This window comes from Rutilus rutilus, assembly GCF_951802725.1.
Source record: "Rutilus rutilus genome assembly, chromosome: 23".
Taxonomy (NCBI): domain Eukaryota; kingdom Metazoa; phylum Chordata; class Actinopteri; order Cypriniformes; family Leuciscidae; genus Rutilus; species Rutilus rutilus.
Genome location: NC_140233.1, coordinates 23914062 through 23937543, shown reverse-complemented (window position 1 = coordinate 23937543; position 23482 = coordinate 23914062). Strand labels below are relative to the sequence as shown.

General features: G+C 35.9%; 1 protein-coding gene across 1 annotated transcript; it reads right to left on the bottom strand.

Annotated features, from left to right (window-relative positions):
* Nucleotides 1–2000: 2000 nt before the first annotated feature.
* On the bottom strand, nucleotides 2001–22828 carry slc17a6a (solute carrier family 17 member 6a). Its single transcript, XM_084397058.1, has 12 exons — nucleotides 22314–22828; nucleotides 20608–20863; nucleotides 20268–20386; nucleotides 19449–19563; nucleotides 15421–15508; nucleotides 15255–15341; nucleotides 15014–15156; nucleotides 13102–13251; nucleotides 9843–9975; nucleotides 9633–9743; nucleotides 9358–9485; nucleotides 2001–5643 (listed from the first exon to the last, which is right to left on the bottom strand). Exons 1-12 carry the CDS (start codon nucleotides 22397–22399, stop codon nucleotides 5296–5298), a joined length of 1764 nt encoding a protein of 587 aa, XP_084253184.1. The 5' UTR covers nucleotides 22400–22828; the 3' UTR covers nucleotides 2001–5295.
* Nucleotides 22829–23482: the final 654 nt, after the last annotated feature.

The following is a 23482-nucleotide window of genomic DNA, read 5'->3' as shown; positions in this document are numbered from 1 at the left end:
AGGTCATTACAGTGAGACGGCTCATCTTTCTTTTCAACAGAGCATACCGTTGTCCAGTCAAGACAGCAGGGTTGAAGCGTAAAGGGAGAATTTAAAGATATTTATGCTGACTGATTAACAAATTAATGAATTTAGAACTAAAACTATGAATCTGAACTAAAAACAATGAAACATCCTTTAAAATCAAACAACTGATTGAGATGTTTTGATTTAGAGGGTCTTTATTGTTCTGGGGTTTGTGGTGTCTGCCTGGTCTAGGTTTTAGTTTTTGGGAGTCTGGTACTGGTCTAGGTTTTAGATTTTGGGAGTCTGGTACTGGTCTGGGTTTTAGTTTTTTTGAGTCTGGTACTGGTCTAGGTTTTAGTTTTTGGGAGTCTGGTACTGGTCTAGGTTTTAGTTTTTGGGAGTCTGGTACTGGTCTAGGTTTTAGTTTTTGGGAGTCTGGTACTGGTCTAGGTTTTAGTTTTTGGGAGTCTGGTACAGGTCTCTAGGTTTTAGTTTTTAGTTTTTGGGAGTCTGGTACTGGTCTAGGTTTTAGTTTTTGGGAGTCTGGTACTGGTCTAGGTTTTAGTTTTTGGGAGTCTGTGAGTCTGGTACTGGTCTAGGTTTTAGATTTTGGGAGTCTGGTACAGGTCTAGGTTTTAGATTTTGGGAGTCTGGTACTGGTCTAGGTTTTAGATTTTGGGAGTCTGGTACAGGTCTAGGTTTTAGTTTTTGGGAGTCTGGTACTGGTCTAGGTTTTAGTTTTTGGAAGTCTGGTACTGGTCTAGGTTTTAGTTTTTGGGGTACTGGTCTAGGTTTTAGTTTTTGGGAGTCTGTGAGTCTGGTGCTGGTCTAGGTTTTAGATTTTGGGAGTCTGGTACAGGTCTAGGTTTTAGTTTTTGGGAGTCTGGTACTGGTCTAGGCTTTTAGATTTTGGGAGTTCGGTACTGGTCTAGGTTTTAGATTTTGGGAGTCTGGTGCTGGTCTAGGTTTTAGTTTTTTTTTTGAGTCTGGTACTGGTCTAGGTTTTAGTTTTTTTGAGTCTGGTACTGGTCTAGGTTTTAGTTTTTGGGAGTCTGGTGCTGGTCTAGGGTTTAGAAGGCCTGGGTTTTTGAAGGTTTGGTATGGTCTAGATTTTGGGGGGTCTGGTATTGGCCTTGGTCTCTAATTCTGTTCTATACTTTTATGTCTAAAAACAAATAAGACCAGCATGCTCAGCAGTCTGTTATAGGGCTGTTAAGTGGTATTGATTAGAGATTTGTTTCCATTTAATTGCTGGTGGTAATTTGTCCTTTGTTGGTCATGCACCTAAATCAGGTCTGACCACTGGTGTAATGAGTCAAATCTATCGACTCTGGCTACATATAAGGTTTACACACTAATGCTTGACTGATTTTTTTGATGGATATTAAATATATTTTGAGGATGTACGTTGCAGGAAGCATGTGGAGCATCATTTTCACAAGCCCTAGTGTATGCCCTACACATTAGTATACTTTTTTTTTAAAAGAGTATTTTTTATGGAAATTATACTGTAAGTAATGTACTGAGAAGCATTTACTTAGTTAAGTATAATTTAATGTAATTTCTATTAAACATATGTCATTTATTTAACTATTTTTGTAATTGCACATTTGTAACGATGAGGTTACCATTTGGAATATTTGAAATATGTTAACTTCAAAGGTAATATCGTTTAACACACTACCGAACTACAAGTACTTTTCATATGCTTAAATATGTTAGTCAACGCATCAACATAATTGCACTTTAAAGCATGACAAAAGATTATTAAACGTAATGATTTAAAATACACTAATAAAATAAAATGTAACATTGTTACAAAGTGCACTTTTTTAAAAGTATACTTCAGTGTGTTGAGAATCAATCATGAAAGTGTCCTCTCTTTAAGTACACTTACGCTGTCTTTTATTTGATTAATATTATATACATTTATAAATAGTCAAGTCACCTTGATTTATTTAGCGCACTTCTTTTTCACAAGGGCTGTGATACATCATCCTCATTGAAATCAATGCAGTAAACTGGCTTGAACTCCAGGCGCTGAAGAACTTTAACAACACATCATAAAAAGGTGAGATCCACTTTATCAAGCTGATGTTTGTAAAAGAGAAACTTACTTTGTTACAGAAAAGTCTGTAAAATCAAAGAGAGACACAACAAATCAATGCCCAGGATGATTTTAATGACTATATCATGCAAAAATAATCATCATACTCTATAAAGAACATCAACTCTTATCTTTTCAAAACCAGAAAATTGCCTTTAATTTTTGGTCCACCGATCACAAAAATCAAAGGAAAGACATCATGATGTCTTCATTTGAATAATTGTATATAAAAATCACACTTAGTGAGCAGTTCATACAGTTTAACACCTTTTGACATCAACAAATCGCTCTGTTTGACACAACAACAGAATATAACAATCACTTGTGCACTTCAGTCTCAGGCAAGAGGCCATGAAAAGAGCTTTAGGTTTCTGATATAGTTATCACACAATACACAAATCTAGAAAACATTTAGCTGAGTTTCAGAACAACTTAAAGCATGGCTCAGATTCCAACCTCTGAAAATGTCCACGTATCTTCTAATCAGAACACACATAAGCTGGTTCTGACGTTTCGATAAGACTTTCGCAACCATTCGAATGACTCTGTAAACTAGACACAATCCAGATTTGTCGATGGTGAATATTACAAGATTGCTGATGTTATTAGTAAATTATTGCAGTACATGTTCTTAATAGTTAATAGTTGTTTGTTTATTTGTTATTTATTATTCATATTTTTTTGATCAAGGAACAGTGTAAGACTTTGACACATTACTGCTGGTTAACGAAACACAACACACTGGTTTGTGTCATGAATGGAGCATCAGAGTGAATCTCACAAAACATGTTCAAGTAACATTTTTCAAAGAAAATTAAGCCTTTAGGACTGTAAAATTATTACATTATTATTACAATGACATTATTTTCATGAAAATAAGCACCACCCAGGTTACTCATTTCTATAACAAATAATATTAATAATAAGACTGAAATACTTTACTGTTTAATAAATAAATAAAAAGTATATATATATATATATATATATATATATATATATCAAGGAATATATTATATTATTTTTTTTTTGCATTACTATAATTAGAATTTGGGGGAAATGTGCTTAATTGTCATAATTGTCAAAAAACTGATTTTCTTAATGCAAAATATGTCTTTTTAAAGGGTTACTTCACCCAAAAATTACTCACCGTTGTCGTTCCAAACTCGTAAGACTTTCGTTCATCTTCTGAACACAAATGAAGATCTTTTTGATGAAATCTGAGCTTTCCATTTTGACGCTTCAAAAAGTTCATAAAGAGATCGTAAAACTAATCCATATGAATTAAGTGATTTAGTCCAAATTTTCTGGGGAGACACGCTCACTTTATATGATGAACAGATTGAATTTAGGCTTTTATTCACATATAATCATCAACTCACACATCAGTTAAGGTAAAAGGAAGCTCAAACTGAGTTTTGTGATTGCTTTACATGCAAGAACCAATGAATGATGGTCATTCTGGTGTTACGCAGCACATTTGAGAAGAACCAATGAGGTTTGTTCTCACGTGTCAAGCAGTTATGGTTGAACTTCTGTTTATATTCGCTGATCAATGTTAATATGTGAATAAAAGACCATCAAGTCTCTTCCGAAAATTTGATTAGTTGTACTTTATGAAGCATCAAAGTGGTAGTTTCAGAGCTGTCAATGGAGGGACAGAAATCTCTCCGATTTTATTTAAATGATCTCCATTTGTGTTTCGAAGACGAACAAAAGTCTTATTTGGGACGGCATGAGGGTGAGCAATTGATGACCATTTATTCATTTTTAATAAACACTAAAACTGAAATAGGTGAAATAAGACCTGTAGACTTGTTCCTGACAGGTTTCGTGAGATTCACTCAAGAACACGTCACATCAGCTTTGCATGGCGACAGTTAAATACGTTAGATGATCACCTGGTCCTTATTCAGGATTCGACCATACAAGGCTCTCAGTTGCATCACAATATACATCCCACATGAACCGCCTCACTCTTATGACAGTTTCCATGATAAATATGGCCCAATAAACAGTAAGCACAGATATCACTGACCCAGCTTCACAACAGTCTCACAGAAACAGTAAATCCATGTCAAAACACATACTTAAGATAGAAATTACTTCTTTTTTTTCTTTTCAAATAACAACATGTCAGTGCATTCAAAGTATCAAAATGTCTGGTTTGTCATTATATGGTGGTTAAAATGAAACATTTCAAATGAAGACCAGCTTAATACCACTTAAAATACAGGACTGTATTGCCAAGCACACACTTGAATGTATCGTTGATGTGAAGTAGCTGAACAAAATGTATACAAGATTGCACTTTAAAAATTTCTCAAGTGTACTTTAGGACGTTTCAAACATTTAAAGTTTTTTCAATATATTTCACACTTATTTTAATACACATGAGTATCAGATATATTTGCAATTTTGTGCTATTAGATTCTTTCTGCACCAAGCAGTTGTATAATGTCTATTTTTGCTCTACCTTCTAGGTTTATGTCCCAATTAAAGGGATCAGTTTATAATGTGTAATACAGTACATGAACATAATGATAAACAGCATTCTTTGTTGGTTTAAGTTATATAATATAGTTAAATAACCCAAATTTTGCATATTTTCTGTAAGGTCAATGGCAAGAGCTCTTTAAACCAGAGTAAACACTTGTTTCTTTTGAACAAAACTACATGTTAATCTAAACTACTCTACTGCTCTGATTGGTCCTGACCAATTAAACTCAACTACTCGTCTATTAAAGTTACAGTAGAAGACACAAAACTAAAAACAAAACTAGTCTAAACCTTTAAAAAAACAGCCAAGACCTGTGCTTTGATTACAGATGTCTGTGCTATTAAACGTTGTCAGTTGATTAAATGTTGTAAACCACAGTAATAATTGAACATCTGTACTTTTAAAAGAAACATTTACATTGTCTTTAAACTGATTTAGCCATATAAATTCTTTATATAATCCTAAATATGACATTTTATATCTAATTAGCTGTATATTCTCATTTATATATCTCAATACATTATTCCTTCTTAAATATTTTTGCCTCTGAATAGATGTCTCTGACTCATACAGCTATGCTTGTTGAGTACTGTGTCTATAATCACTTATATCTCTCTTTATTTCTTTTTTACTTTGTCTTATTTCTAAAGATTTGTTTTGTTTTGACTCAATGGAAATGAAATATCTACGAGTACCCGTCTCCTCTATACGTCTGCTCGGCGTCCTCCTGGATGTATTCCTCGGTTTTCTCCCAGCTTTTCGCCCATCCCCCATTCAGCTGTGTTGTGGCCCCATATGATTTGGCGGGGCCTCCAAGACCGGCCTGGCCTCCGAAAGGAGCGCTGCTCAGCGTGATGTCACCGGTCTCCTCCGCCAACTCGTCTTCATCGATGAAGCCGCACTTCTCCTCGCTGGTCTCCTCTGGATCTGCCCACGGCTGCTTCTCTCCGGACGCAAAAATCCCGTAGAACACGACGCCACCGTAATGCACCAGTGCGGCGATCAGGAACACGTTCTGCCATTCTTCACGAGTCTGGTGGACAAGAAAGAGAAAATTTAGGGCCTGATTTACTAACAGCTTGCACCAGCGCAAACCCTGTTTTGGCGTTCAAAAACTAATGCCAGGATTTACTAAAGACACGCAGTGGAAAATTAGCGCTGTAAAGTCGCGAACAGGGTTATTTTTGCGGCTGATCTTATTGCATATGCATTTGTAGGAGTTTCAACATTTATGGGAGGAGCGTATTTAAATTAATCATGCAAGGTGATTTACTACGGTTTGCGCTACTCAATGTACTGGTATTTGCGCCATTATTTAATGCTGAAAAAAGCTTGTCTTAAACCAGATGCTGAGTCGCGCTGCTCTTGGTAGATTATGTTGGTCATTATGAAAATCCGACTGTATTTACTAATTTGCCCTGTTTAGTAAATCTGGCCCTTATAATGTAATCTTTGACTTTTTGTAATGCAGAAAACAACAATGCAATTTTTGTAAATATTATGTAGTTCTATTTGGCTGTGTTTAGAATTGAATGATTGTCTACTGTTGATCACAAACTGCAACATAATGCAACAATAATGTATGCTACATTATTGTCACTGTCATGATTCCTGTCTTGTGTTCCCCTTGTCTAGTGTGAACTTTTGTTATTTCCTGTTCTGTGCCATGTTTTGTAGTCCTTTGTAGTTTTTATGTTGATTAGTCTCCCCAGCTGTATCTTGTTTCCTCATTATCTAGTTAAGTTGTTTGCCCCTGTGTATTTATAGCCCTTGTGTTTCACGTGTTACTTTGTCAGATGTTGTACATGTAATGGTTGCTTCTGTCTCTGTGATCCTCGTGGTTTTGTTCCTTTTGTTCCTTGAGTTCTGTGTTAACTGTTTAATGTATTACTTTATTAAAAACCCTGCGTTTAGATCCTCCCATTCTCCAGTTTTCTCTAGCACATTACAGTCACATGGACTTATTACAATGCATTTTTAGTCAATGGAAGTAAATATTATTTTGAACTTATGTACCAAATTTGTGAAAAATTATGATAAAAATAATAGTTTATATATCTATAATTGGCCAAACTGGAAATGGAATGTCAAGTTGAGCGCATATTGTGGGATGCCACATTCTCATCAGTGAGTTCTGTTTGTCAAATGTAGCAGTTATACTTATGTAGAATATGCAGTTCTGACCAAGTGTCTGTCCCACTTTATATTGAGTGGCTTTAACTATGTACTAACATTGAAATTAATCATTTGATGCAATGGACTTATTGTGTACATACATGTTTTTACATTGTACTTATATTTTGAAAATACTTGCATGTAATTACAGCTGTAATTTATTTATGTAATTACATTTGTAATTACACTGTTGATCCTTCACTTACACATTCACCCACCCTTAAATCTTAAACCAACCCATACCACCACACCTGTCCCTAACCTTACCCGTATCCCACCTCAATAGCAGCAAAAGTGTTTTACAATACAACATGAACCCAATAAGGACATTGTACTTATTTTTTTATGTAAGTACATGGTACTTAAAGCCACTTAACATTGAGTGGGACCAAAGTGTTTTTAACTCTAAGCCTCCTGTATCTTATTTGTTACTCAAAGGCCTCTAAATTATCAATATGATAAAAATTTGACTACACAATCTACATGCCTTCTGTCGTCTGTTTGATAGTTTATACATTTTTAGCAAGTACAATTCTTTTAATTGTAAAAACAACAACCTTCAGGTGTCTTTTTGCTGTGAAATCGTTACTGATTTTTTCTAAATGAAATGTAAGGATAACATTTATATTGTTATTAATATTTTAAGTTGAACACTTACAGAACTAGACTGAAGAACTTATATTTTATAGGATGTTAAAATGTAAGTATCAAGTAGGCTTTGGGGGAATGTTTATTTATCTCTCAGTCATCACTGTATTGCACTGCATTATATGTTTTGCCCACCAAAATCAAAACCACAAAGCTTTAGCTAAGCATTTTGATATCATCTTACTACACTGTAAAGCTGCTCAAAATAATTAATTGGTTTGAGTCGGGTAAACTTAAATTCAACAAATTAGTTCAATCAAATTAACTTTAATGAGTATTTAGACCTTTCTTTTTCTTTTGTTCACCAAACTGACACATCTTAAGTAATCTGAATTGTTTCTTTTTTTTTCTTTTTTTTATGAACTTGTTTCTTTTAATTTAGACACACTTAAATTTAACAGAAAGTGGGCTGGGATTAGACAGTATTTCTCAGCATGCTTTGCCAAGAGTGGAGCATGAGCTTGCTTGAGAACAGGTATAAAAGTTAGTTATTCTAAATTGCTGTACTCATTCAGCAATTGCTATGCTATTCTAATGCTATCAAAGCATTGTGTTACCAATTAGCAAGTTAGCATTTACTGAATAGGTGGTTTGCAGTCACGTGATTGTGATGACGCGCGAAATTCAGATGGAGGGCAGGAAGTGAAGAGCGGAATGGACGAGATGGCGGAAAGTCCGTACTGGACTACTTTTGACGCGATTACAAGAGAAATATACAACAAAAAATCGAAACATATGTTGGACGTGATCCTTACGTTATGAAGAGGAGCGATTTTTCAACTGAATTGAAAGATTTTGCCTGTAACGTTACGAGTTTGTCTTCAGTTACAGGGGTAACTTACAAACTCAAAGAAAAGAAGAAACAATTACTTTGACTTTACAAAGTTCAGAAACTGGTACGTTACACAAACATAGCCACATAAGTTAATTCACCTTTGACAAAGTGATCACTGCACACACAGGCATTTTCCGACGTAGGTTTGCAAGCCATTTTTTTCCGGCGTTTTTCGGTCAATTTCTTGCCTTTTTCCCCCTTATGAACAACAACTTTTGGTACTCGATAAAAACTCCTCGTGGTTTCATCGATTTGAGCAACCATAAACGACGCAAAACATAGGCATTTTGAGTTTGTTATAGTGGTTCTAAATGTAGCAAATCACTTCCTGCCCTCCATCTGCATTTCGCGCCATGGCAACGCAGTGAGGTGACGTCATATGCAAACAAGCTATTAGTTAGTTAAAGCCAGAAAAGTTTCTACTACCAAAAATATTTAAGTTAATAAATAACTTAAACTTACGCTCCTCAGTGAAAAACAACTAGTGCATGCATCCACTTCCGTATTTATACCCGCGCTGCGGGGCGGAGCGTGTGATGTAATTCACGCACGCTAATGTGCATTGGCTCTTTTAACAATACTCGAAGATGACAGGCTCCCTAAGTGGGATCCCAATCGGTTGACTCGTCGACTACGTCGAATGTGAGCGGCTGAAAGGGAACTTATATTTATATGCATTTTATGTAAGTATACAACTGTGAACTGTCTGCTTTACTGTTATAAATATCATTGATTTATATTACAAGCTATCAGAATTTCATCTCACTTTTTTAGGCCATATAAACAACTGCACCAAATGCTAAGTTTGGGCCTTTTTTTTTTATCCTCGAGTATGAGCTCCATATTCTTACTATATGAGCCATAAATGGCTGATGTATCAAATACGATACTCAACAGAAAACACATATGCAAACTTTTTGTTTATATATATATATATCCTAAAGGTTCAATGAACTGTTCCATAAAAATAAAAGTCTGACTATCATCTGTCAGGCTTTAAAGTGTTATGATAAAAAAATAAATAAATAAATAAAAAAAAAACATGATTAAATGAATAAAGAAAATGTGGATAATTTCAGGATTTCTCACCTTATTTTTGGTCATAGCTCCTACAATGAGAGGGCAGACCATACCAGAAAGTGTGCCCACTCCATTAGAAATGCCCATCAGTATGCTGGCATACCTTGGCGCAATGTCCAAGTGGTTGACATTAAAACCTTAGAGAGGAGCCGGATTTAAAAAAAGAAATTCAGAAATATTGGGAGACTTTTTATATATATTTTTAAATCAAAATGGGATTTCAAAACTTGCAATGATGTCTATAACATGTCAGTGTGTGACAAAATAATTATAAAGCATCTCACCTGATATAGCAAATCCGCTAAAACCAACGGCTAGCACCAGAAATGAGATGGCCACACCTTTACTGTGAGAGAAACCAACCACTAACAGCAGCGTTGCCTCCATTCCAAACCCTACAGCAACATGGGTGGGTTAAAGGTCATACCAACAAATATTATTGTATTAATTTCGTAAAAGATACAAATAATGTAATCAAATATGGTCACTCTCACCTCCGCAATTCATGATCTTCCTGACGGTGGTGGTGGTTAAGATGTTTTTTCTGCGCAGGTAGTCAGCCAGTTGGCCGCCAATTGGCACTATGATGGTCATAACCAGGTGGGGTAAAGCAGAGAGCATACCGACCTGACAACAGCCAAAGAAAACTTCAAAATGATGAAAACTGAAAAAATAACCATTTACAAAAATAGTCGTTCCAAACCCATGTGATTCTTGATGAATCCCTGAGCCACACTTTTGGTGATTTTTATGATTTTTATGCACTTGTACTTTAAGTCCCCTCCGCTAAAGCTTTAAAGCTCATTTGCATTTCCCTTGTGAAAAAGAAGGGAAGTGAACTTAAAGGGTTAGTTCACCCCAAAATGAAAATTTTGTCAGTAATTACTCACCCTCATGTTGATCCAACCCCGTAAGACCTTCGTTCATCTTCGGAACACAAATTAAGATATTTTTTATTAAATCTGAGAGCTGGATCACTCCTCCATAGGCTTCTAAGGCCTTATAACTTGCTGGCCCAGAAAATGTATTAAAGATATCGTTAATATAGTCCAAGTGACTCAATCTTAAGTTTATAAAGCGACGAGAATACTTTTTGTGCTCAAAAAAGACTAAAATAACGACTTTATTCCACTATTCATTTCCTTCTCTCTGGGCCTCGAGTCTTTTCACGTAGTATAACTGCGCAGCGCTTCTGTGTTGTACGTCACACGTAGGCTCACTATTGGCCGACGCTGGTCATGTGTGTGATGCGTGTGACGTCCAACACAGACGCGCTGCGCAGTTATACTACGTGAACTCACTCGAGGCCCAGAGATAAGGAAATGAATAGTGGAATAAAGTCGTTATTTTAGGGGTTTTTTTTGCGCACAAAAAGTATTCTCGTCGCTTTATAAACTTAAGATTGAGCCACTGTAGTCACTTGGACTATATTAACGATGTCTTTAATACATTTTCTGGGCCAGCAAGTTATAATGCCTTAGAAGCCTATGGAGGAGAGATTGAAAATCTATATGCATATTTTACGTATGTAAAAAAAAAAAAAACCTGTACTTACAGATATAAATGGAATAAAATGCCACTTAAGTGTACTTTAAGAGTACACTTTCATGACTAGGTTTCTTAAAAATGTAATAATGTCATTTTAAATCATTGTTTTAATCATCTTTTGTCATGCTTTAAAGAAATATACTTATTTAAATGTCTTGGCTAACATGTAAAATAGTTTATTATATTGTACTTTATTATATTTATTATATTAACTGTAGTGTGCTACTTGATTTAGATTTAAAGTTCAATATATGTAGCCTACTAAATGTACAAATGTGTCACGATTAGTGTGTTGTACTTTGTACAACACACGTACTTGTTTGTACTTTAAGCCTTGTTCAGTCCAAATCCGATTTATTTTGTGCATATCCGATAGCAAGTGTGAATGGCAAAAAACACGTGAAATGCAATTTTTACAAATCCATTTCAAGCTACATTCATTTTTGGAAATCTGTTTCAGTCTGACTGCTCTGATCAGATTTGCGTGGTTTATGTATCTTTCTCACGCCAAGGAAAACATAAACATCAGACGTTGTTGTTGGAAAGTCGCTGCAGAAACAATGCTGTATTGTTGCCGAACGAGCAGAAAAGGACAATATAATGGAGACATTATCAGAAGATGCAGTAGTCCAGCGCGCAACTACAGGAAATGCAATCATTTTTCACTATGGTTTTTGATTATTAGCACACCTTCAGTTGTGTTCATTAACCTTGTGTTTTAAAGGGCTCCTATTATGCCCTTTTATGAAGTCTATGGCCTTTTATGAAGTATACTAGAATTAATGCTTTTGATTGTTCAAAAAATTCACTATTTTTCACATATTTTACATTATTACAGCATCTAGAGAGGTCAGTCTGGCACGAACACGCTGATTTCGATGAAGCCCCGCCTTCTGAAATACGGAATGTGATGTGATTGGTTAGCTGGCCAGTGTGTTGGCAGCGCTTAGCGCTTGTTTTGGAAATGTCCTGCCCCTACATAACTTTATTTAATAAACCACGCTGCTATTTGGAACTACTTTGCTTATCTTCATCTATAATGGACTAAAAACATTGCAAAATGTGTAATTACAAATATATTTAAATACAAAACATACACGTTTCAAATGTTAAAGTATATTTTAGTTTACGGTAATTGCTTGTCAGTACATTCGGCAGTACACTTTAACCATATTTCAAAGACAATTAAGAAATTACATTAATATGTACTTAAATCCTAATAAAAATGGGTCAAAAAGCACTCTTAATTTCAGCTAATTTCATTTAATATGAATTTACACTATAATACATTTTCATTTTATTCTGGACGACATGCAATTAAGTATCCAAAAACATTACATTCAGTTCACACTTAACTACTTTATATATTATTTTCAAGTAGATTACTTCCAAAATAACCTTTTTAAAAGTATGCTAAAAGGGTTGAACAGATTAAAAGTGGATGTGTTATGACCAGTCATAGCAAGTTTTAGACATGAGCTAATTTGCACATATTACTCACACAAATTCACTATATGGCTTAAAACGTAGTGCACAAGTCATATGGACAACTTGTAAGATATTTATGGTGCATAACAACAGCTGAAATATTATGCTAATTTTCTATAGGTTTACACAGAAGAACAAAGTCATACGGGTTTAGATGTTTCGGGTGAACAGGAGTGAACAGTGTCTGGCTGAGAAACACTGTGAAAACACTGAAAGCCTCTACAATACAATATAGCATCCTAAATAACCAAATGTGTGGCTTAAAAATATCACTAAAATGGAAATCCTAAACAAGCCCTGGCTGATAAAACCCCAAAACAACTTGTAAGTCTAATCTCCCATACTGCACCTATATGAGACAGTTTGACCAGCAGAATTAAAGCAGTGGTTCAATTACTCCTGTCAGGCTTGCAGGATTTATATCACTCTCTCAGCTCAGGAGCCGAAGATCAATAACAATGTCAGCTTTCATTTATGTACGCCACTATGAACACACATTTCTGAATGCCCAACATCTCAAATACAATCCAACACGGCGACTCGGTGAATGAGGGGTCAGACACAACAGACAGTAATGATTCAAGCCTGACCAGAAAGGATTGCATGTGAGACCAATTCATACAGCAAATACACAAGCACATGTGCTGTAAGCCTTACGAGCTGTCAAATATTGAGACTTGATTAATGCAACAACATTTTCTCCCTAAATTCTCTCACCTTACTGATTTCAAAGCCAAACACTTCTTCAAAGTACGCCGGCTGACTGATGAGCAACAAATAGAACGTCCAGCTCCGGCAGAAGTTAGCCACAATGATTGCATAGACCGGCATGGAGGTGAAGAACTTCCTCCAGGGTGTCTTGTATTTCTGTAGAAAAAAGAAACATGTTAATAAATCTATAGAAGACCTGTAGCATGAAGATTTTAAGCAATCAAAACAGTTTGACAAACATGAGTTTTTTACTACAACTTTCCAGTCTCTCTATTTATGAATAATATTCATATATTTTTTACCGGTTTGTCACATACTGTGGTGTTTTCAGTTTACACGACTAATGGAAAACGGAAAACTTTTTATGCGTTTTGGCCGCTCATTTAGATGACTACAGTGTTTTGGGGGCCTGAAAACAAACTTTAGAAAATGGATTTCAAAGTGCAAGTTTTTAAAACCAATACCGTTTTTTTATCTCCATTTAAACTTGAATTTGTGAAAATGGTGATGTCATACGCATGCGTATTACATGTTCAGTCTATAGACCTTATGCACCAGAGAAACAAGGGCGCCGCCATCTTTGGAAAATTGTCTTTTAACTTCCATTTTGCGGTCGCTCTGTATATTTATATGGCATTTCTGTCCAGGAGTAATTAGCTTTTTAAGTGGATTTACTTAATGGAAAGTTAACGAAAGTTATCATGAGGACTGTAATGTTTAAAGCAGATGACTTAACAAATGTAAATCGACCGGGAAGATTTTAAAACGAGCCGTTCATTAATAAACACGCGAAACGCTGTGAAAATACAGACCGGAAGTCAAAAGACAACGAGCGCAGCGCTGAAAAGGGACGGAGCTACATAAGGTCTATAGATGCGTAGTGTTTCTTTACAAAGTAACATTGCCAACTACAGCGTTTTTAATCGATTTCACATCGTTTTGACAACGTTGTCGTCTGTACGTCACAGCGTTGTCGTGTTGCAAAGGAAAAACTTTTTCATTTTTAGTGCCTAGTTGCTGTGTAAATGTAGTGTAAACCCTTAGTTTGTCTTCATTATTTCCTGTTTCCTTTCTGTTGTCATGGTTTCTAGCACGTTTATCATTGGTTGTCATGGTTACTTATTAATTCATTGATTTCACACGCCTGTTCCTTGTTATGATCCTTAGTTAGTTGTGTACATAATGCCCTCATTTTTTATTTACTCATTGTTGGGTGATGGATGTGCTTATGAACACTTTCTTTGATTCCTTCGTGTTGGATTATTCTCTTTTGTTTTGTTTAATAAAGTTATGCTGTCATTTAGATCCGCTACACCTTGCCTCATCTTCTTCCTCAGCCTGAACATTACACAGTTCCTGTATTTATTTACACTTAACAGCATGTAATGTATTTATATTAGTGATGGGAAGTTCGGATCATTTTACTGACTCTCTTGTACGATCTCGTTCGTAAAAATTAACAAATCTTTTTCCGAGTCATTTCGTTCATTTAAGGGGCTTTAAATGTTATACTTTTAACAGGCAAATTCCCCGAACACATCCACCTACGCAATCTTGATCATATTCTGAATTAAGAAATCATTATAATGCAGTCAAAAATTATTTACAGGGAACATAATTACTTTACCTTCTGAGTCTTTCGTTCATTTGTCACGTGACAGATGCAATGTTCATGAACAACTCATCACTAATTTATATTCTCAAGCTGCACAACTGCCATTGACAATGAAAAGGAATCTAAAAGATTCTCAAGCTCTCCAGGGCAAAAGCTCTCAGAACACAGACAACATGAGAATTTTTTTTTTTTTTTTTTGCTTCAGCACTGCTACCTTAAAGCTAATAGACATGGACTACTACCCAAATTTGATTTCATGGGATCTTCGGATTTCTCCAGGAGAAACCACACAAGAAAACGTACCTCAGACGGCCCAAGTAGATTGGCACTTTCTCCGATACTCTCCTCTATGTAAGTTCTCTCTTCATCTGTGATGGTGGGATGATCTGCTGGGCTCTCATATGAAACCAGAATCCAAAACATGTACCAGAAAATTCCAAAACACCCTGTAGACCAATGGAGAGAAAATCATGGAGAACAAGTACACACAAAAAAGAACATTCTGTTATCATTTCAGAGTTCGCAGTCAAGATTATAAACCTACCATATATATAGAAGACAGAAGACCAGCCTGAATACTGCACTAATATTCCTGCCAACGGCATGGCGATCACAGCACCCGCGTATGAACCTGAAACACGGTGTTTGTAAAGGTTTTATTTGGGGTATTCTGTGTTGTGTATGCTTTTAAAAAGCCAAACTGTATTTACCACAAAATGAGGTGGTTGCTAGGCGACTTCTCTCAAGGGGTGGAGCCCACTTGCTCCAAATTCCATGGCATGCTGGGTAGGTCACACCCTGGACACACACAATATTTTATATATATTACAATAGTGTTATATATGTATACATAAAAAAAAGATACCTATATATGATATACATATATACATAAAAGAAAGATTTTAAATATTTTCATTACATAATGGTCAATACAAATCTGCTGAAGTTCAAACTGAGCATCAGAATGGGGAAGAACGGTGAGTTTGAACATGGTGCCAGACGGGCTGGCCTGAGTATTTAAACTGCTGATCTGCTGGGATTAACTACTGAAACTATCCGAAACTATAAATATCCAGTGAGAGTCAGTTCTGTAGGCGGAAATGCCTTGTTGATGCCAGAGGTCAGAGGAGAAGGACCAGACTGGTTGAGCTGATAGAAAGGCAACAGTAACTCAAATAAACACTCAACCGAGGTCTGCAGAAGAGCATCTCAGAACGAACAACACGTCCAACCTTGAAGCAGACGGGCAACAGCAGCAGAATACACTCCTGTCAGCTGAGAACTGAAACTGAGGCTACAATTCATACGGGTTCAACAAAATTGGACAATAGAATACTGCCTGGTCTGATGAGTGTCGATTTCTTCTGCGACATTCAGACGGTAGGGTCAGAATTTGGCATAAAGCAACATGAAAGCATGGATCCATCCCGGTTCAGGCTGCTGGTGGTGTAACGGTGTGGAGGATATTTTCTTGGCACAATTTGAGCCTCTTAGTACCCAGTTTTGGGGAAAGTTACTTTGAAAAGTAATGCATGTTGCGTTACTCCCTTAAAAAGTAACTAATTGCGCTACTTGGTTACTTTTTTAGAAAAGCAATGTGTTATGTTACTTTAGTATTACTTTTTCTCACCTGGCTTGTTTGTGTTGTTTTTTTTATAACAAAAAGTTATATTTTTGGCCAAATGTAAAGGCCCTTTCACACCAAAATTGAAATAATAAAGCTGAAGGAAATGCAAATTCACTCCTGTACACTAGAGGGCACAGCTCAAACAATGCTTTCAGCTGTGCTGCTGTTCTGGATCGCAGAAGAATAGAATGCGGGAGAAGAAAGTTTAACCCTTAAGGATGATTTATACTTCAGCGTCGGACCTATGCCGGAGCCTCTACGCTTTAGGCTACGCGTTGGTTTTCATTTATAATTCTGCGTTGTAGTTCGCGTTGACGCACAATTACACATGGAGAGGGAGTATGTGGAACCCGAGGGAGTGGTTCTAGCAGACCAATCACAGTGCTTGCGTCCGCGTAGAGTTGACGGGTTGTTACATTTTTGGAGAGGTGCACGCCAGGGTACGCCGAAGGGTACGCGCGCTACACACATCCTACGACGTAGCTACGGCGTGAGTTCGACGCAGAAGTATAAATTTGACTTTATTTCACCAATAAAAATCTAAACTTTTGGTTTAACTGAGTCATCAAAAGTCAGAGGCAAGTACATTGGTCAATAAAGTGAGATTAGATGCATAAAATATTTGTTTTATTTAACATATTTAATTATTGGAGGTTTGCGTAATATTCTGATTTTGCATTTCACAAATCTTATTCATTTTGAGGAATACTGAATCTTTTTTTGTGCAGGTGAGATTAGTAAACACATACTCACATTTCGAGTAGAACTTCAGTAACCATCATGTTTACACACAACGCCTCTGAACTTACTCACATTTTTTCTCAACATGGGGACGAGAGAGCTAGTCAAAAAATTGGAAAACAAAGTAACTTGCATTACTTATTTGAAAAGGTAACTCAGATATGTTGTAAATTTAAAAGTAATGCGTTACTTTACTAGTTACTTGAAAAACGTAATCTGATTGTAATGTATTACTCCCACTGTTAGTACCAATTAAGCATCGTTTATATATATATATATATATATATGTGCAATAAAAATATTTAAAAGCTCTAGAACAAAAGTTGTAAAGAAATACCTTACAAGGGGTCATAAAAACAGAGATAAATCGAACCCTTAACAAATTAACAGTAACGCATACAATCGCAATTCAAATAAGGATTAATGATCCATGCAGACTTGCGCAAACGCAAGCAGATCAGATCTGATTCACCACAGACACACTAATGCTGCCCATTAAATCTTCATTACTAGGTAATTGTCACAGAATCAGTCACTGATAGACACAAATTGCTGCAGCCAGCAAAGGAAAGCACATCCGCAGAGCTAATGTCAATACACACAACACAAGCTAGTGTGGTTACAATAACCTCAAATGAGTTTTAATTCATGTACAGTCAGCACTCATCATATACTGAACAATAGTGTAGAATAGCAGGCGACCGGCGCACAGACAAAGCCAGCAAGCAGCTGCTAATACTCTTTCAATGTTCATCTTTTGAGTTTTGTTTGAATAAGAGATGACATCATAAGTCAGTATACTCTCCTTTTCAAGCGTTTCATTTTTCATCATTTGTTTATTCACTCCTGTGCTCTCAGTGTGTCTGCTGCGCTGATGTACACTCTTAAAAATAAAAGGTTTTCGCAGTGATGTCATAGAAGAACTATATTTGGTTCCCCAAGGAACCTTTCAGTGAACAGTAACAGAACCATTTTTTTATGGTTTTAACATTTTCTTAAAAATCTAAAGAACCGTTTTCCAGTGTAAATAACATTTTGTTCCAAGGATGTTGCATGAAACCATCAATGCCAATAAAGAACCTTTATTTTTAGGAGTGATATTGGGATAATGAACCTGGGACGTCCTATTACCTTTTTTTCAAGGAGTAAGATCAAGGAATTACACTGGTCATAGAGGCAATACACAAATCCACACTACACAAGTTTTCTCTAACCGGTGTTATGTGCGTTGGTGTAAAATACATGGTTGAAAACCATCTTAAATTAGCATATTTTTGTGAATTCAATCCAGGTAAATTTTAATATCATCATATTTCATACAGACAAGAGTCAACAATAGCATATAAATCAAGGCAGATTTTAAAGGGTTAGTTCACCCAAACATAAAAATGCTGTTATCATTAACTCGCCCTCATGTTGTTCCAGACCTGTATGAGTTTCTTTCTTCTTTTAAACACAAAAGAAGATCTTTTAAAGAACGTGGTTACCAGACAGCCTATGGAAGTCACATTCTTCAAAATATTTTCCTTTGTGTTCAACAGAAGAAAGAAACTCATACAGGTCTGGAACAACATGTAATGATGACAGAATTTTCATTTTTGGTTCAACTACTCCTTTAATTGAAAGATTGAACTGTTTTCTCATTGCAAAACAATGGGAAAACAATGACAAAAATTTCACCTTAATGACTTGATTTCTTCACATACATGTTTTTCTCCATATTGTTAAAGTCAATGGGGTCCAAAATATTTCTCGAAGTATCTTCTTTTGTGTTTCACATTTGAAAAAGGTAATAAGGAATGACGTTTTAGATGAACTATCCCTAAAAGCACTCCCCAAGTTTTAAAACTTTGAGCTTTATGTCTAAGGAAATCCATGTTCATTCAAAATACATTAACGTTAATGCAAATTTAACTGTTAAAATATTTACTGATATGCATATTCTTTATGATAGTTTTTACAAATGGAACCTTATTGTAAAGTGTTACTGATCACACAGACAAGGTAATCGATTTTTTTCATGTTAACTGTCGATTTTATGTTTATTTAATGTGAATGGCTATGCTTTTTTAAATTGTGCCTTTTACTGTAACATTCATCCGTGTGTAACGACTTGTACTGTAAACACAATTTTAATTTGTTCTGAACTAAGAGATGAGTAGACATGATTTTCTACGGTAACTGATATCATGTTACAAATGCTGTCCAGTTAAACTTGACCCCAATAATCTTTCAACATCTGGTTGCTATAGGGGGGCTGAACCTGTTATATTATGTTTAGTGCAAATGCTCTGGATAAAACATGCGTTAAATAATTAAACAGTAATTTGATTAGCATTGTATGGATTAAAAGAAAGAACAGAGTCTTACTTCCACCAGGCCCTGCAGTATCCTCACGAACATGACACAGCCGTAGTGCGTGCGTGCAGCAGAGGGGATGAACATGTTGAGTGTGGACGTCAGCAGGATAGCAGCACCAAACACCCTGCAAATCACAGTGGGCAGAAAAACAATGTGATACTCTTTAATTAATGACTGAAAGTGCAGATGAAGGAAATACACGCCAGGACCCGATAGCTAAGAACATTTACTCAGTTTAACTCAGCTTTACCCGAAGGCATCAGTGTCTAGTAGAGAAATCATTCTAAGAACGCTCAAAGGCAGGAAAACATGTTTTATTAATTGCGTGCGGAATCTAATTTACACGAGCTGCAGCCATCGGTTTTAATGTGTGAAATCAAATTCATAAGTGAAATCTCAAAATTCTAAAGCCAAGATGCAAAGACAATGAAATAAAAAAATCGACATTTAACAGGTCCTATCCTAAGGCAGACATGTTCCTTATATGCATGCAGGCTCAAAATGCGCACAACATTTAAAAAACACAATCTACAAAATGTATATACATATAGCCTATTTAAACAGGTCCTATGTAAAAATATGAGTCTATCAGTCAAAGGGAGTTATGTTGTGCCTCAGAAGCGCACAGACACGTGATCATGTCTGCTGGTTAATGAGGTCTCCAGAGGAAAGCGTGTCTGCTCTTCTGCATTCAGGGTTCATGGCAACCAAATAAAGCACAGGCCTTTCAACCTAATATAAACACCTATGTGAAATAAATCTCTAGGCTATTTGTAAATATATAAATTGATAATTAAATATATTGTCTAAATGCGTGTGGTGAATTACCTGTTGGCAGCCAGTCGTGAGGATATATATCCACCTGGGATCTGTGTCACTATATAGCCCCAGAAAAACGAGCCGTGGATCATTCCCACCGTCTCCGGATCCCAGTTAAACTTAGCTTTCTTATGGGAAAAACAATAACGCACGGTTAATTCAGCTGTCATTTTATAAACATATATGAAACACTGGAACTTCAAAAGCTTTCAGTGAAACATTTTCCATTTGTTTTTCCTCATAAAATGTAGATATTTTTGAAACAGTTGGAGGTGTTTCTTCACATGAGGATGCTCTGAGTGACAGGGACTTGAGGGAGGAGCACTGGCTCTGAGAGGTTCAGGCTCACCTCTGTGATTATGATCTTTCCATCTTTGTGAATGGTGCTGTTGTTGACCATGCCGACGATCGCGACTCCGAGGTTACAGCGGATCCCGAACGAGATGCAGAAGCCGAGGCCGCTCATGATGGCGATGATGTAGCGGCGCGGGAGCCCGAAGCACGTGCAGTCGCACAGAGGCGCTTTCTTCTCTTTCATTTGCGCGGGACGCCCATCTTCCGTCAGCTCGATCACCTCACCCGTCTTCTGCTTCTTCTCCATCACCCTGTGAAGATACTACATTGCTCACTTTCTACATACAAAAAAAAAAAAAAAATCTATAATTGTGTGTGCGTGTACGTGTGTGGAGTGTTCTGGGAACGTTAGTTTATAATAAATAAATTTAAAAAGCAAGGGAAAATAACCATTGGGCTAAACTACAACATTCGAATATTCGATCATCTCACAAAAACGTCACTCTAATATAAAGTTCGAAACCCGAAACCTTTTCCCCAAAAAAAAAAAAAAAAAAAATCCCGGAACGTTAGTCGAACGTTATTCTGTGTTTGCTAATAGACTGTTCAAAATACATAGATATCTCTGTTAAAAACAGATAGGCTACACATTTTATTTTATTTTATTATTGTTTTCATTAAATTAATTTTATTCCACTAGTTTTTGGATATGATCATGTTTGTTTATTTTATTTAATTATTAAATCCATCAACCATTCAGCAAAATAACAGGACAGACAGAGTTAGGCTATATATCTCTGTCTGATCACGATTTGGCAAACTGAGTTATTTGCACCGCATTGCAGCATTTTTATCTCTTACATCCTTATATAAATACATATCTACAGCCTTAAATGCAGACGTGACCATATTTTTCTTTTCTTCTTTTTTTTCTTTTCTTTTTTTTTTTCAACACATTTTATGGCTGCTTCAACAGTTAAATATAAGGGGGGAAAAACATTAAAACAAACGAAATAGCCTACAAGAAATATTAGATTGTGAATCATATTAGATTGACCGTTGTGTATCGGATCACAGTGAAGATTTTTTTTTTTTTTTTTTTTTTTTGTGATGAAAACCATTTACTGATTCGTTCCGACTCTGAGCGTTTCATAACCACTGGCCTAAAATGAAATATACAAAATACAAAAACGCTCTGAACAATGTTTTTATCGCACTGTTTTCATACAATACAAAGAATTTAGACGCTTTTGACAAAGTAGGACGGAAAAAGCTGTGATTCTATTCTGAAATTTACTAAAAGAAATAGACAAGCCTACATTTTTTGTGTTTTTTTTTTTACGTTTAAAAAGAATGAAAAAAATAAATAATAATAATTTAATTAAAGGGACTTATTCTAAGCTCGTCATGTCACGACTTTCTTTTCATGAATTATTAATTGATTCAGGAACGCTGTGGGCAGAGGAACGATCCTCGGAGGAATTCTTTCATCTCTAGATCTACACACGATCATATCACGATCTTCAACGCACACAGTAATTTCTGTCGAATTTTCTCCTAACGAAAAATGACGCAAAAAATGTGCCACACTACAAATTGTTTAAATCACTGTAAATGATGCGTTATGTAGCCATTTTTATGTAGCTATGGGAGGGAAATAGGCTATTTGAATTTCTGTAGACATGAAAATTGTACTTTGACATCGAGATAATAATCTAGTATTTTTCCTGTCTTCATTTTTTGAATGAAAGGGGCTGATACCTGTGCATGTGTCCCAGGGTTTTCCCGGCCAGATTCCTCAATCTCTCCTTACCGGGAGCCAAAACTCGTTCCTTCATCGTATCCATCTCCAAAGATAATATTCCACTCGATATGAATAAGAAATTTTAATTTGAATTGGCTGTAAGATATTTCAGCATATTCCTTGAGTGTGGAAACCTGAGCAGTATTTTTTGACCCAGTAAAAAAAAAAGCGTTTTTATTCCTTGTAGACGACTTACAAAACAACAAGATAATCAATCAATTAAAATCTTGTTTCACAGTCACTGAAATGTCCTTTGAAACTCCCTTTCCGACTTCTGTAATTCCTCGCTTTTCCATTTTGTCGACATATTTTTAATCACAAACGAGAATAATCCATCAGATTTCACCTTTGAAAAAGCCAAAAGATGGAAGATGACAAAGACAGAAGAAGGAAAATAAACGTGGAGCGGTGGAAGCCAGCACTAGGTGCGGGAGCGCGTTCGGGACCGTGGACAGGGAAAGCGCGCGTCCAGAGAGACAGACAGCGAGTGAGCTGCGCGCTCCACACCTGCGCGCTCCCCTCGTGCACTCATGAACTGCTTAAAAGAAATGTATTGAAATCTAGCAATTAGCAAAGATCCATTGGCAAACATATTTATGAGTCATATTCTATTATTATTTGATGCATTGAGTGGTTTTATCAGGTATGCTTACAAAAATGCGAACAAGTCATCAGTTTTGACTGGCATTGTATGGGCTCTTGTGACGAGACAATTGAGTAGGTTATTGTTGGAGTCAGAATTATAATTATTTTCATTCATTTAGGAATATTCATGATAGATTATACCAAAAATACCAATAATAATTTATTAAAACAGGGTTGGGCATAAAAAAAAAAAAAAAAAAGATTTCGAATAATGACCACAAGAGGGCGCTAGACTCTGTGTCGTGTTGTTTGCCCTGATCTGTTCAATTATTCATAAATACATATAAGCAGTGCAACTCATAAAAAAAAAAAATAATAATAAAAAAAAAAAAATCGATAATCTATTGCTGTTTATTTGAAATTTAGCAAACTGGCAGCTCCAGTAGTAATGAAAAGATTAATCTTGAACTATGCCATGGAAACTAGCAAGTATAAACCTTAATTAAACAATTTAATAATAAAGTAAAAAGGAATTTAAACC

Excerpts from the sequence above, each read along its gene's own strand:
- slc17a6a (XM_084397058.1), bottom strand. The coding sequence starts at position 22,399 with ATGGATACGATGAAGGAACGAGTTTTGGCTCCCGGTAAGGAGAGATTG. Across the intron at positions 13,252-15,013 it reads ATCTACTTGGGCCGTCTGAG|AAATACAAGACACCCTGGAG; the intron begins GTACGTTTTCTT and ends TTTTTTCTACAG. Across the intron at positions 9,976-13,101 it reads TTGGCTTTGAAATCAGTAAG|GTCGGTATGCTCTCTGCTTT; the intron begins GTGAGAGAATTT and ends GGCTGTTGTCAG.